Source organism: Vicia villosa, linkage group LG1 (assembly GCF_029867415.1).
Source record: "Vicia villosa cultivar HV-30 ecotype Madison, WI linkage group LG1, Vvil1.0, whole genome shotgun sequence".
NCBI lineage: Eukaryota > Viridiplantae > Streptophyta > Magnoliopsida > Fabales > Fabaceae > Vicia > Vicia villosa.
In genome coordinates, this window is record NC_081180.1 from 166,678,016 (window position 1) to 166,690,907 (window position 12,892).

General features: G+C 35.4%; 1 protein-coding gene across 1 annotated transcript; it reads left to right on the plus strand.

The window, feature by feature from the left end:
• Positions 1–1,495: 1,495 nt before the first annotated feature.
• On the plus strand, positions 1,496–5,978 carry LOC131644608 (phenylalanine ammonia-lyase class 2). The gene is made up of 2 exons (XM_058915158.1): positions 1,496–2,055; positions 3,923–5,978. Exons 1-2 carry the CDS (start codon positions 1,622–1,624, stop codon positions 5,670–5,672), a joined length of 2,184 nt encoding a protein of 727 aa, XP_058771141.1. The 5' UTR covers positions 1,496–1,621; the 3' UTR covers positions 5,673–5,978.
• Positions 5,979–12,892: the final 6,914 nt, after the last annotated feature.

The window sequence follows — 12,892 nt, forward strand, 5'->3', positions numbered from 1 at the left end:
AATATTAAAATTCAATATTTTAAAATAGAAAAACTAAACTCTTACCTAACTAAAACACTAATAAAAATCTATTTTAAAATAGTAATAAACTCTTTTTTTTCCTTAAATGAAATTTAGTAATTCAATTTTTTCCTTAAATGAAACTAAAAAAGTTAAGAAAGCCTATTAAAAAAAATTGAGTATACATTTTAAAATTGTATTCTCTCTTATAAAATAATTATTTTACTTATAAAAAATTGATTTATCTAATTAAGTTGAGCAATATTTAAACTCAATATTTTAAAATAGACAAACTAAACTCTTACCTAACTAAAACACAAATAAAAATCTATTTTAGTAATAAACTCTTTTTTTTTTCTTAAATGAAATTTAGTAATTCAATTTTTTCTATTTCTCTTTCAAACTTCTTTGAATTAAATCAATCCTATTTGTCATCACTTTTCTTCTTCTTTATCTCATATGGTGATTTAGGATTGATTTTGATCTAAAATCACCTAGCCAAATCGTTATTGTTTTTATATTAGTTAAATAAGTGATTTTCATATTTATTTTTTTGCCACTTTAGTGCGTTGTTATTTGTTTTGATTTTCCGTCTCTGTGCGGTGTATTTTATTTTTTCGTCTTTATGCGATGTTTATTTATTTCAGGTTGAAAGATCAGTTTCTATCTAATGTAGATCCAATCTATGACTCTAGTATCATTAACATTATAGATTCAGATGCATAAATATTTCAGACATTTTAATATGGTCATAGTTATATTCGTAGGTATATGCAATGTAACGTTTTATACTGACGTGAGTTTATTTGCGGATTTATCCTTTTTATTTTATGTATTACAACTATATACTCTATCAAATGAGTGAATATTTTTTAAATAAATTAAAAGAAAAATTATATTTCTATTCATTAAACAAACTCAATTAATAATTATTTATTGACATTAAAGTGAAAAAATGCAGATTCAAATCTGGGATAATTTAATAAAAGAAATATCAATTACTAGACTAAATAAATAATATAAAAATATTATTTTAATACTATTATACTTTTTCAATCAAACAATTTTAAATTTTACGACCATAAATCATAAAAACACAAGTAAAAAAATGGTGGGTCGGCCACTTGACGTTAGTAGTAGGTGTTAGTTCGTGTAAACCTTGCATTCCACATTTTGCATTTCCTTTCCACTCTTTGTGGCCAACTACCACTTTTTGTTTCATGTTTTGTGTCCACACAAGAAAACAAGGTGACATCGTACAACAACAATAGTAACGTCATTAGAACATGCCACGTCGCCAAATATTATCCGCCGATTCACATCCAACGTCTCTAATTATTTATCCACCAACCCCCTTATTCTCTTTCATGCAATACTTCAATCTCCACCGTCCATTATTCCCACCTACCAAATACCAACGTTCTAGATTTCAATTGGCCCTAACACTTTCTTTTATCATAAATATTTTGTTTATATATATTCTCATTTCTCTTCATCACTCTTCAGGAAATCAAATTCTTTGAATCATTGAATCATTGAATCATTTCCCATACAACACTAAGATAAAAAATTTTCATCTCTTTTCATAAATTCAGTATCGTAATTATTATCTTTACGTACAATGGAGGCAATTGCTAATACTATTACCAATGGTCACGTTCAAGAAACTTTTTGTTTGAGCAAGAATGGTGGTCCTGGTGCAGTTGCTATCGCTGGTGCTGGTGGTGATCCACTCAACTGGGGTGCGGCGGCGGAGTCTTTAATGGGGAGTCATTTGGATGAGGTGAAGCGTATGGTGGCGGAGTATCGTAAACCGATTGTTAAAATCGGTGGGGAGACGCTCACCATTGGTCAGGTGGCTGGAATTGCTTCTCATGATAGTGGTGTTCGGGTGGAGCTTTCGGAGTCGGCGAGGGTCGGCGTTAAGGCGAGTAGTGATTGGGTGATGGAGAGCATGAATAAAGGGACGGACAGTTATGGTGTTACCACCGGTTTTGGTGCTACTTCTCACCGGAGAACCAAACAAGGTGGTGCCTTGCAGAAGGAGCTAATTAGGTAATTATTAACTTATTTTCTTTATTTTACATATTAGAGAAAGTTGTCAATAAAAATTAATATATTTGATATAAATTTAAATAAAATACATACTTTAGCATATTAGAAATATTAATTTTTATTTTAAGAAATTTATCATGATTTTACAGTGTGTTTTTTAATGAGAAATTGTTAATAATCAATTATTAATGGTATATATTTCTCCTTCACGTATATAGTGTGTTTCCCTTTATCTAAACATGTGTTTCCCTTAATCTAAACATGTAATTAATTCTCCGATATCTTCATGATGATTGATTAAGATTTTTTTTTTGGATTAAGTGTTTTTAATAACATGAACATGTTAATTAAATAAGAAAATTGACCAACCAAGAATTACTGTATATGACTTGATAATTAATATTAATTTTTTTTTATTTTGTTTTATGTTTTTACCTTCATATTAAATTTTTAATTAGTACTCTCTCTTTTGACCAATTCATACAAAATTAATCATTTTTTTCAGCCAAACCCTTTTATAATATAGTTTTTGCTTAAAAGTATAATTTATGAGGTTGGTTAATGAATCTCTATCGGCCTGCATAATTTTGTTATTTTATTTAGTGGTATTCTAGAGTTTTTGTTGTTTCAAAATTTAAATTAGTTTTAAAATTAATTAATATAAAAATGATATAATATTAAATAATTTTAATGTTATATTAGTACTTTTAGATATATATTCCTTGCCATATAAATATTTTTATTAAGTAGTATATATTTTTAATTTCCTTAAACAATTAGGCAACATTTTAGAGACGTACTAGTTTATTTTTAAAAACTAAAATGACAACACCTAACTACTAATAAAACAAATACTAAAAACTGATAAATAGTACTTACCATCGCTAATTTAATTAATGATATGTTAAACTTTTTCCGTAAACAAAAATATACTTTAAGTAACTTACTCAATTTTGTCAAAAATTAAAAGAGGCAACTTATTAATTTATTATTAATTCAAGGAAAAATTTATATAATATGATATTCCAATTGCTTGCCTTTTAACAGAAAGTTGGCATTTTTTTTACAATTTCGATTTTTGACTATTTTTTTTTTTTAATTTTAAGTAATTTTTTAAAAATCAGTCAATGAAATGAAATACAAAAGTTTAAATTAATTGGCAATAAATAAAAATAAATAAATAAATTCTAGTCTATCACAAAAAAACAAGAATTACTAAATTTTGTACTTTTCAAAAAGGCTAGGGTGAGACTTGTCCACAACCTAACTCATCATGGTCCAGCTTACTTAGTTGATAACACTTGATTAGCAAGTTTAATTAATTAGCTAATTAACATTAATTAATATTTGGGTTTGGTGAGTATTAGGACAAAACAAAGTGGTTTGCACGTGTGATGTGTGATTTGTTAACTACCTAACCTTCTACTTACCATTCTTCCAAAGTACTACTAGTAATTCCTAACTCACACCATCTTTGACTTAAAACTAATCATTTTATTTTCCATCATTTACTACTAAACTTCACCTAATTATACATTAAATAAATAATTTATTAAAAATTAAACTATATATTATATGACTTAGTCAACGAACTTATGTAGCATAAAAAAATAGTATTTATTATTTTGTCCCACAAATAAATACTGATATTATTAGTCCAGGTTGATTGGTTTGTTGGTAAAGACTTGAGACCTGTGACTCATCTGACCATCGAAACTCGCTAGATGTTAATATTGGATCAATTTATTACGGAGTTTGTTTTGGCATTAAATGGATTTGTGCTAGTGGACAGTGAGACTGGTCCCTTTAAATTAATTGACTATAATTAGTAATTCTAATTATTTTTGTTCTTGATAATTAATTTCAGGTTTTTGAATGCTGGAATATTTGGCAATGGTACAGAATCCAATTGTACATTACCACACACTGCAACAAGAGCTGCAATGCTTGTTAGAATCAACACTCTTCTTCAAGGATACTCAGGAATCAGATTTGAAATCTTGGAAGCAATCACAAAGCTTCTAAACAATAACATCACTCCATGTTTACCGCTTCGCGGAACAATCACGGCTTCCGGTGATCTTGTTCCACTTTCATACATTGCTGGTTTGTTAACCGGGAGGCCGAACTCGAAGGCCGTTGGACCGTCCGGTGAAATTCTCAATGCTAAAGAAGCTTTTAAGCTAGCGAATATTGATTCTGAGTTCTTTGAGTTGCAGCCAAAAGAAGGTCTTGCTCTTGTTAATGGAACTGCTGTTGGTTCTGGTTTGGCTTCTATTGTTCTGTTTGAAGCAAATGTGTTGGCTGTTTTGTCTGAAGTTATGTCAGCGATTTTCTCCGAAGTTATGCAAGGGAAACCGGAGTTTACCGATCATTTGACGCATAAGTTGAAGCATCATCCTGGTCAGATTGAGGCTGCTGCCATCATGGAACATATTTTGGATGGAAGTGCTTATGTTAAAGCTGATAAGAAGTTACATGAGATGGATCCTTTGCAGAAACCGAAACAAGATCGTTATGCGCTTAGAACTTCGCCTCAATGGCTTGGTCCTTTGATTGAAGTGATTAGATTCTCAACCAAGTCAATTGAAAGAGAGATTAACTCTGTCAACGATAACCCTTTGATCGATGTATCGAGGAACAAGGCGTTACATGGTGGTAACTTTCAAGGGACTCCTATTGGAGTTTCGATGGATAACACGCGTTTAGCTCTTGCTTCAATTGGTAAGCTCATATTCGCGCAATTCTCTGAACTTGTTAACGATTTTTACAACAATGGTTTGCCTTCGAATCTTTCTGGTGGTAGGAATCCAAGTTTGGACTACGGTTTCAAAGGCTCTGAAATCGCTATGGCTTCTTATTGCTCCGAGATACAATACCTTGCTAACCCTGTCACCACTCATGTCCAAAGTGCTGAGCAACATAACCAGGACGTTAACTCTCTCGGTTTGATTTCGTCGAGAAAAACAAACGAGGCTATCGAGATTCTAAAGCTCATGTCTTCTACTTACTTGATCGCGCTTTGTCAAGCGATTGACTTAAGGCATTTGGAGGAGAATTTGCGTAACGCTGTGAAGAACACTGTGAGTCAAGTTGCTAAGAGAACACTCACAACCGGTGTCAACGGAGAGCTTCATCCTTCTCGATTCTGCGAGAAAGATTTACTCAAAGTTGTCGACAGAGAGTACGTATTCGCCTACGCTGATGATCCTTGTCTAGCAACATACCCTTTGATGCAAAAGCTACGACACGTGCTTGTTGATCACGCATTGGTGAATGTGGAAGGGGAGAAGAATTTGAACACATCAATCTTTCAAAAGATTGCAACCTTCGAAGACGAGTTGAAGGCTATCTTACCGAAAGAAGTTGAAAGCGTAAGAGCTGCATTCGAAAACGGACAATGTGGAATTCCAAACAAGATCAAGGAATGTAGGTCTTACCCGTTGTACAAGTTTGTCAGAGAGGAGTTGGGAACCGCGTTGTTGACGGGCGAAAAGGCGATATCCCCGGGCGAAGAGTGCGACAAAGTGTTCACAGCTATGTGTCAAGGTAAAATTGTTGATCCTCTGATGGAATGTCTTGGAGAATGGAATGGTGCACCTCTTCCAATTTGTTAATTACTATGAACATTTTACTATGTTTCTTTATAAACAAGTGGTTAATTTTTCTTTTTTTCTATATCTAATAGTTGTTGCATTGAGAAGAAATTGGTTTGTCTATAACTATGGAAAATGGCAAACCAATGTGTTTCTGATCAATGCATGGTTTATTAAGTTTTCCTGAATGTTAAGGAAGTTTTAATTGTTTTTGTAATAGAATTTAATTTGTTTGCCATAGCTTTGGGTGGGAATATCTTATGATACGTGGTATTTGATGTAAAGGGTGTTTTTTCCATGAATAAATAGTGTTTCAACCATGAACAATGTATTAGTATTACATTTTTATGATTAATTGTCTGATATTTTAACTCACACATGATTGATTGCATCAAATATATGTAGTTATAGTGATAGTGGTAAATGGTAGTAGAAGTAAATGATGAATTTTGCAACATAGAGTGAATGAAGTAAGTTTGATGAGAAGCAATATTAAAGGATCAAATCTGTCTTGTAGAAGAGAATCTACTCCATGGTCTACAAAAATATGTTGGTCTGTAGTGGGCCAGGAAAATAATTAAGTGCAAAGGAAACGAGAATTTTCTTTTTTGAAATTGATAAAAAAAAAAATAATTGAGTGGGTTCTTGGTTCATTTTAAAGTAAATAAAAAAATCAAAAAAAGTTAATTTATAAATTACAAAGTAAGCATTGTAAAAGAAAAGAGAATAGCAAATATATGTAGTTGGTTTATTGTTGGTAGACAAAAATGAAACATTCACGTTACATTTAAATTTTGTCTATTTATGACTTACTCCACTTGTTATAAGAAGTAGCTTGGTTAGAATGATGACGGGTTGTTATGAATCTCTTAGTAGCTTATCAACACTAGAAAGTAGAAATAATTGAGCTGCCCGATAATATTGTTTCAAATTTAGTTGTTTCTTTGTGTCCAAATACTTCAAATGACAATGACAAGAAGGGAACAATTCACAATATACAAATTTTGAATGATGTTGACTCCATTGCTAATTATCTTATAAATAATAGAATAAATTGGGGTTAAGCGCCAAAAATTTTAATGTTTGAGGCAATTTAAAAAGACATACAAAGAATCTTCGATGTCATTATTGCATAAAACATAGTTATTTGGATAAGTAATACCTTTATTTTGAAGTTGGTGTTGATCAGAGGTGTAGTTTCTACACGTTGACGATATAATGTTTTTAATCTTTTGTGGTGCTTGAATTTTCTAGAAGAAGTACTAAGGTCTAGGTCGCCTAAGGAAAGTAGTGTTAATAAGCTCACGGGAACATAATTTGTAGGCACTTCTAACTGAATAATCCCCGTTGATTTTTGTTTTCCAAATCCGCCTATCTTTTGTAATTGAGTTAAAGAGTGGTATATTAGGAATTTTGTTGGCACTAATTGCATCAAAGACTAAGTTAACTATTTGATAATTCCATCTTTTGCTATGTGATAATAGAAGAATAGTCACATAAAATTCATAATGAGCATTAAGTTGACTAGGTGCTGGAAGAAGAATGGATTCGTTACTAGGCCACGTCTAATTAAAAGTATGTATATTTAAACCATATCTTATGTACCATCTACTTTCTTCTTTTAAGATAGATTTGGCCCCACAAAGATTGTATCATGCACAACTAGGACTATGCTTCAACTTCGAAGAGAAAAATTGATATGCAGAAAGTAGCACACTTTGAATCAACGAGAGATAAGAGTGTTCTTCTATGTAAGTATATGTTATTCTTGTTTACCGAGAAGAGTAAGATTAAAAGTAATAATATTTTCAAAGTACATACCTTCATCATTCTTAGGCATAGAAAGTTTGTTCCATGACAACCAATATACTCCCTTTATATGAGATCTGTTGTGAAAAACGATACCAATAACAAAGTATAATAGGGAATTAGGGAAGAGAATAAGAACACAAGAATTGGTTATAACTGCTATTCTTTCACTTTCTCTTAAAACAAGATTACAAGTTTACAAGAATAACAAATAACCTCTCTCACCCTAAATTAGGATTTGCAGCTTAGCAATGATGAGAGACTAGTATGCTATTTATAATAAAACCTAACATACTAACTAATGGGCTTTTTCAGCAAGGCCCATTACACAAGCCAACTTAATAAACAAGCTAACTTAACAAATTAGGGTTTAAACACTAAAACCTAATTTAACATGCTAACAACTCTAGCATCTTCGACATCTGCATGCTAGACCCATCTTCGACTACAGCATGCACACTTCGACACCAGCATGTGAACAATCCTTCGACTTCATGCTTAACTCTGTCGAACTGTCGAACCAAGAAGCTACCCTTCGACAATACTAGAGTTCGATCCAATATCTCACAAATCTCCACCTTGGACCTAACTCTACAACGTCAAGGAACAAACTAGCTTTCTTCATGCAGCTTTATCAACTGCATACAGTGGAAAAACTTGCAACTCGGCAATGTCTTGGTGATCATATCAGCAGCATTGTTTTCAGTCGAAACCTTCAGCACTTGGACTTCTCCACGCTCGATTACTCCTCTGACGAAATGCAGCCTCACATCAATGTGCTTAGTTCGCTCATGATAGGCTGAATTCTTCGATAGGTGTATTGCACTTTGACTATCACATTTAACAGTGATACCTCGACCTTGAAGTTTCAGCTCATTCGCAAAACCTTCAAGCCACAATGCTTCTTTCACAGCTTCAGTTAGGGCAATATACTCCGCTTCAGTGGTTGATAGAGCAACAACCTTCTGAAGTGTTGCTTTCCAACTAATTGCAGTGCCAAACATAGTGAAAACATATCCAGAAATAGATTTTCCGGAATCCATACAACCTGCATAATCAGAGTCGACATATCCTTCTATTACTGCTTTACTATCTTCACTCAAGGCTCCACCATAAATTAGGACTCTATTCAGAGACCCATTTATGTACCTTAAAATCCACTTCAATGCTTGCCAGTGAGCCTTTCCAGGATTCGCCATGTACCTGCTTACAAGACTTACTGCGTATGCTATGTCGGGTCTAGTACAGACCATAGCATACATCAAAGAACCGACTATATTAGCATATGGGATGCTATTCATATAGGCTCTTTCGACATCAGTACTGGGACACTGATCAATACTCAGCTTGAATTGAGGGTTTGTTGGAGTCACAACTGGCTTCGAATTCGACATACCAAACTTTTCAAGAATCTTCCGTAGATATGCCTCTTGAGATAGGCATAACTTCGACTTCTTTCTATCTCTTCGAATGTCAATTCCAAGAATCCTGGAAGCAGCTCCCAGATCCTTCATATCGAACTCCTTATTGAGTTCAGCCTTCACCCTCATCACATCTTCAACATTGTTGCTTGCTATGAGAATATCATCCACATAAAGCAACAAAATAACAAATGAATTACCAGGTCGAAATCTGAAGTAAACGCAGTGGTCGAACTGACTTCTAATGAAACTTATGCGTGCCATGAACTTGTCGAATCTCCTATTCCACTGTCGAGGAGATTGTTTCAGACCATACAAAGATCTCTTTAACTTGCACACATAATCTTCCTTCCCCTTTTCGACATACCCTTCAGGTTGCCTCATCAGGATCGTTTCATCTAGATCACCATACAAGAACGCAGTCTTCACATCCATCTGTTCCAGTTCAAGATCGAACTGTGCCACCATGGCAAGCAACATTCGAATGGACCTATGCTTCACAACAGGAGAAAACACATCATTGAAGTCGACACCTTCTTTCTGAGTGAAACCCCTTGCAACTAACCTTGCCTTGTATCTTTTCGACGTCACTCCTTCAATTCCTTCCTTAACTTTGAAAATCCATTTACAGCTGACTAACCTTGCCCCAACAGGTTTCTTGATCAGTTCCCAAGTATGATTATCATGAAGAGATTTCATCTCATCATCCATGGCCTTCAGCCATTCAGTCTTATTTCGACTCCTCATAACTTCCTTATAGTCTCTAGGTTCTTCGTCTAGAACCTCACTTGCAGAGATTAAGGCATAAGCTATAAGATCTGCATATCCAAGTCTCTGAGGTGGCTTGATGACTCTTCTCGACCTATCTCTCGACAATAGGTAGTCATCGTCAGTTTCCTCAACTTTAGCATCTTCTGCTTCTTCTTCGACTTCATCTGGGATATGCAATTCAGCATCAACATGCTCCACCTCAACAGGAATCTCTACCTGTTCCAGCTCTTCGTCAGATGTTTCTGTACTTCGACCAACATCATCAGTTTTCTTAAAAGCCATTTCAGCTTCATTGAAAACTACATCTCGACTGGTGATACACCTCCTGTGACCTGACTCTAGGCACCATAGCCTATAAGCTTTGACTCCTTCAGGGTATCCCATGAACATGCATTTCAGAGCTCTAGGTTCGACCTTGTCTTGCCTAATGTGAGCATAGGCTACACAGCCAAATACTCTCAGTTTGTCGAGATCTGGTGGATGTCCTGACCAAACTTCTTCTGGTGTCTTCATATCTAACGCTGTCGAAGGACATCTGTTTATCAGATATGTTGCTGTCGAAACAGCCTCAGCCCAGAACACCTTCTTTAACCCCGCACTAGTCAACATGCATCTGACTCTCTCCAAAATAGTTCGATTAAATCTTTCAGCCAAACCATTTTGCTGTGGAGTACCTGCAGTAGTTCTGTGCCTTGCAATACCAAAGGCAGCACAAAAACTGTCGAATTCCTCATTGCAAAATTCAAGGCCATTGTCGGTTCTCAACCTCTTGACCTTCCTGCCAGTCTGATTTACAACCAGAGTCTTCCAACTTTTGAAATTCTCAAAAGTTTCATCCTTAGTCTTCTGGATGAATACCCATAATTTTCTGGAATAATCATCTACTATGGATAGAAAATACCTTGCTCCTGAATGTGATGCACACCTTGCAGGCCCCCAAAGATCAGCATGGATGTAATCAAGGGATCCATGTGTTCTTTGTTTGCCTTTGTTGAACTTCACTCTGCAAGATTTTCCAAGTACACAGGGTTCACAAAACTTCAGCTTTTCGACTTTGTCTCCACCAAGCAGATTTTGTTTCCCTAATTCGACCAGACCCCTTTCACTGACATGGCCCAATCTCATGTGCCAGATTTCTGTTTTCGACAAAGGTTTCGTGGATGCAACATTTGTCGAACCACTTACAACTTCAGCCTCAAGGGTATACAAGCCTTGTTTCTTCACGCCTCTCAAGACTTCCTTCGAACCCTTCATGACTCTTAGGATACTTTTCTCTCCTTGGAAGACATATCCTTTCTTGTCGAATTCACCAAGAGAAAGCAGATTTCTCTTCAAATCAGGAACATACCTGACTTCAGTCAACAACCTTATTGACTCATCATGGAGCTTGAATCTCACAGATCCAACACCTGCAATCTTGCAAGCCTTGTTGTTTCCCAGCAATACTGATCCACCATCTTGATCACATAATTCCTCGAACAAGTCTTTGTTTGGAGTCATGTGCCAAGTGCAACCTGAATCCATAATCCACTCCTTCTTAGAGTCACTGCTTGAAACCACAAGAACATCAGATGATTCGAAATCATCTTGAACAATGGCAGCGTTGCCATTATCCTTACCTCCATGATATTTCAAGCGTTCAGGGCACACCTTTCTTGTGTGACCCTCCTTCTTACAATGGTAGCATCGAATGCCAGATGCTTCGCCACTATAAGTCTTCGACTGGCTTTTGCCTTTCTTCTTGTCGAACTTACCATCCTTTCGTAAGAGTTTTCCTTTAACGGCCAAACCTTCGCCAACAGTCGAAGGTTTATGCTCCTTTCGTTCATTCAAGTCCTTAGAGTACAAGGCTGATTGAACTTCTTCAAACGTCAGGGACTCCCTTCCATACAAGAGAGTTTCTTTGAAGTGAGCATGTGATCGAGGCAAAGAACACAATAGTAACAGCGCTTGATCTTCATCATCGATCTTCACATCAATATTTTCAAGATCAAGAATCAGCTTGTTGAACATATCCAACTGCTCAGCCAATACTTTGTCTTCAATCATCTTGAATGAATACAAAGCTTGCTTCAGGTAGAGTCGATTTACCAGCGATTTGGTCATATACAAACTTTCGAGTTTCACCCATAACCCTGATGCCGTCGTCTCCTTTGATACCTGCCGGAGAACCTTATCACCAAGGCTCAACAGAATTGCGCTGTGTGCTTTCTCGATCATAGTTGTCTTCTCCGCTGCCGTTAATGCAGCATTCATGGCTGCCTCTCCCTTCAACGCTTCCAAACAACCCTGCTGAACCAGTAGGGCTTTCATCTTCAAGCGCCACAGACCGAAATCATTCACTCCGGTGAACTTTTCAATCTCATACTTTGTTGAAGGCATCTTCTCCACGCTCACCGCACCAATTTGTTGTGAAAAACGATACCAATAACAAAGTATAATAGGGAATTAGGGAAGAGAATAAGAACACAAGAATTGGTTATAACTGCTATTCTTTCACTTTCTCTTAAAACAAGATTACAAGTTTACAAGAATAACAAATAACCTCTCTCACCCTAAATTAGGATTTGCAGCTTAGCAATGATGAGAGACTAGTATGCTATTTATAATAAAACCTAACATACTAACTAATGGGCTTTTTCAGCAAGGCCCATTACACAAGCCAACTTAATAAACAAGCTAACTTAACAAATTAGGGTTTAAACACTAAAACCTAATTTAACATGCTAACAACTCTAGCATGTTCGACATCTGCATGCTAGACCCATCTTCGACTACAGCATGCACACTTCGACACCAGCATGTGAACAATCCTTCGACTTCATGCTTAACTCTGTCGAACTGTCAAACCAAGAAGCTACCCTTCGACAATACTAGAGTTCGATCCAATATCTCACAAGATCCTAGTGTACCTCACCATAAAGAATCCATAATTTTCTCAATATCATCAATCAAGGAGGAAGATAACACAAAAATGCTCATGAAAAGTTGAAATATAGTGAAGTATAGTGAAGTATAAACTAATGAGAACTTCTCAACCCGCCTTTAAGATACATTTACTACAGTTAATTATCTTTTTCCAAACTATTTTCTTGATGAAGCTAAAAATTGCCCTTTTGCTCCCGCGAGTCATGGATGGTAGTCCCATGGACCTTCTGAACATTGAGAACGCTACCAATGGCTTCTCTATCCTATTGAGTAGTATTATGAATGTAAAAAATCTCAGACATATGATAGTTA

What these genes read in the sequence shown, in the direction of transcription:
- LOC131644608 (XM_058915158.1), top strand. Translation starts at nt 1,622, where the DNA reads ATGGAGGCAATTGCTAATACTATTACCAATGGTCACGTTCAAGAAACT. An exon ending in TTGCAGAAGGAGCTAATTAG is followed by an intron (nt 2,056 to 3,922) that starts GTAATTATTAAC and finishes AATTAATTTCAG; the next exon opens with GTTTTTGAATGCTGGAATAT.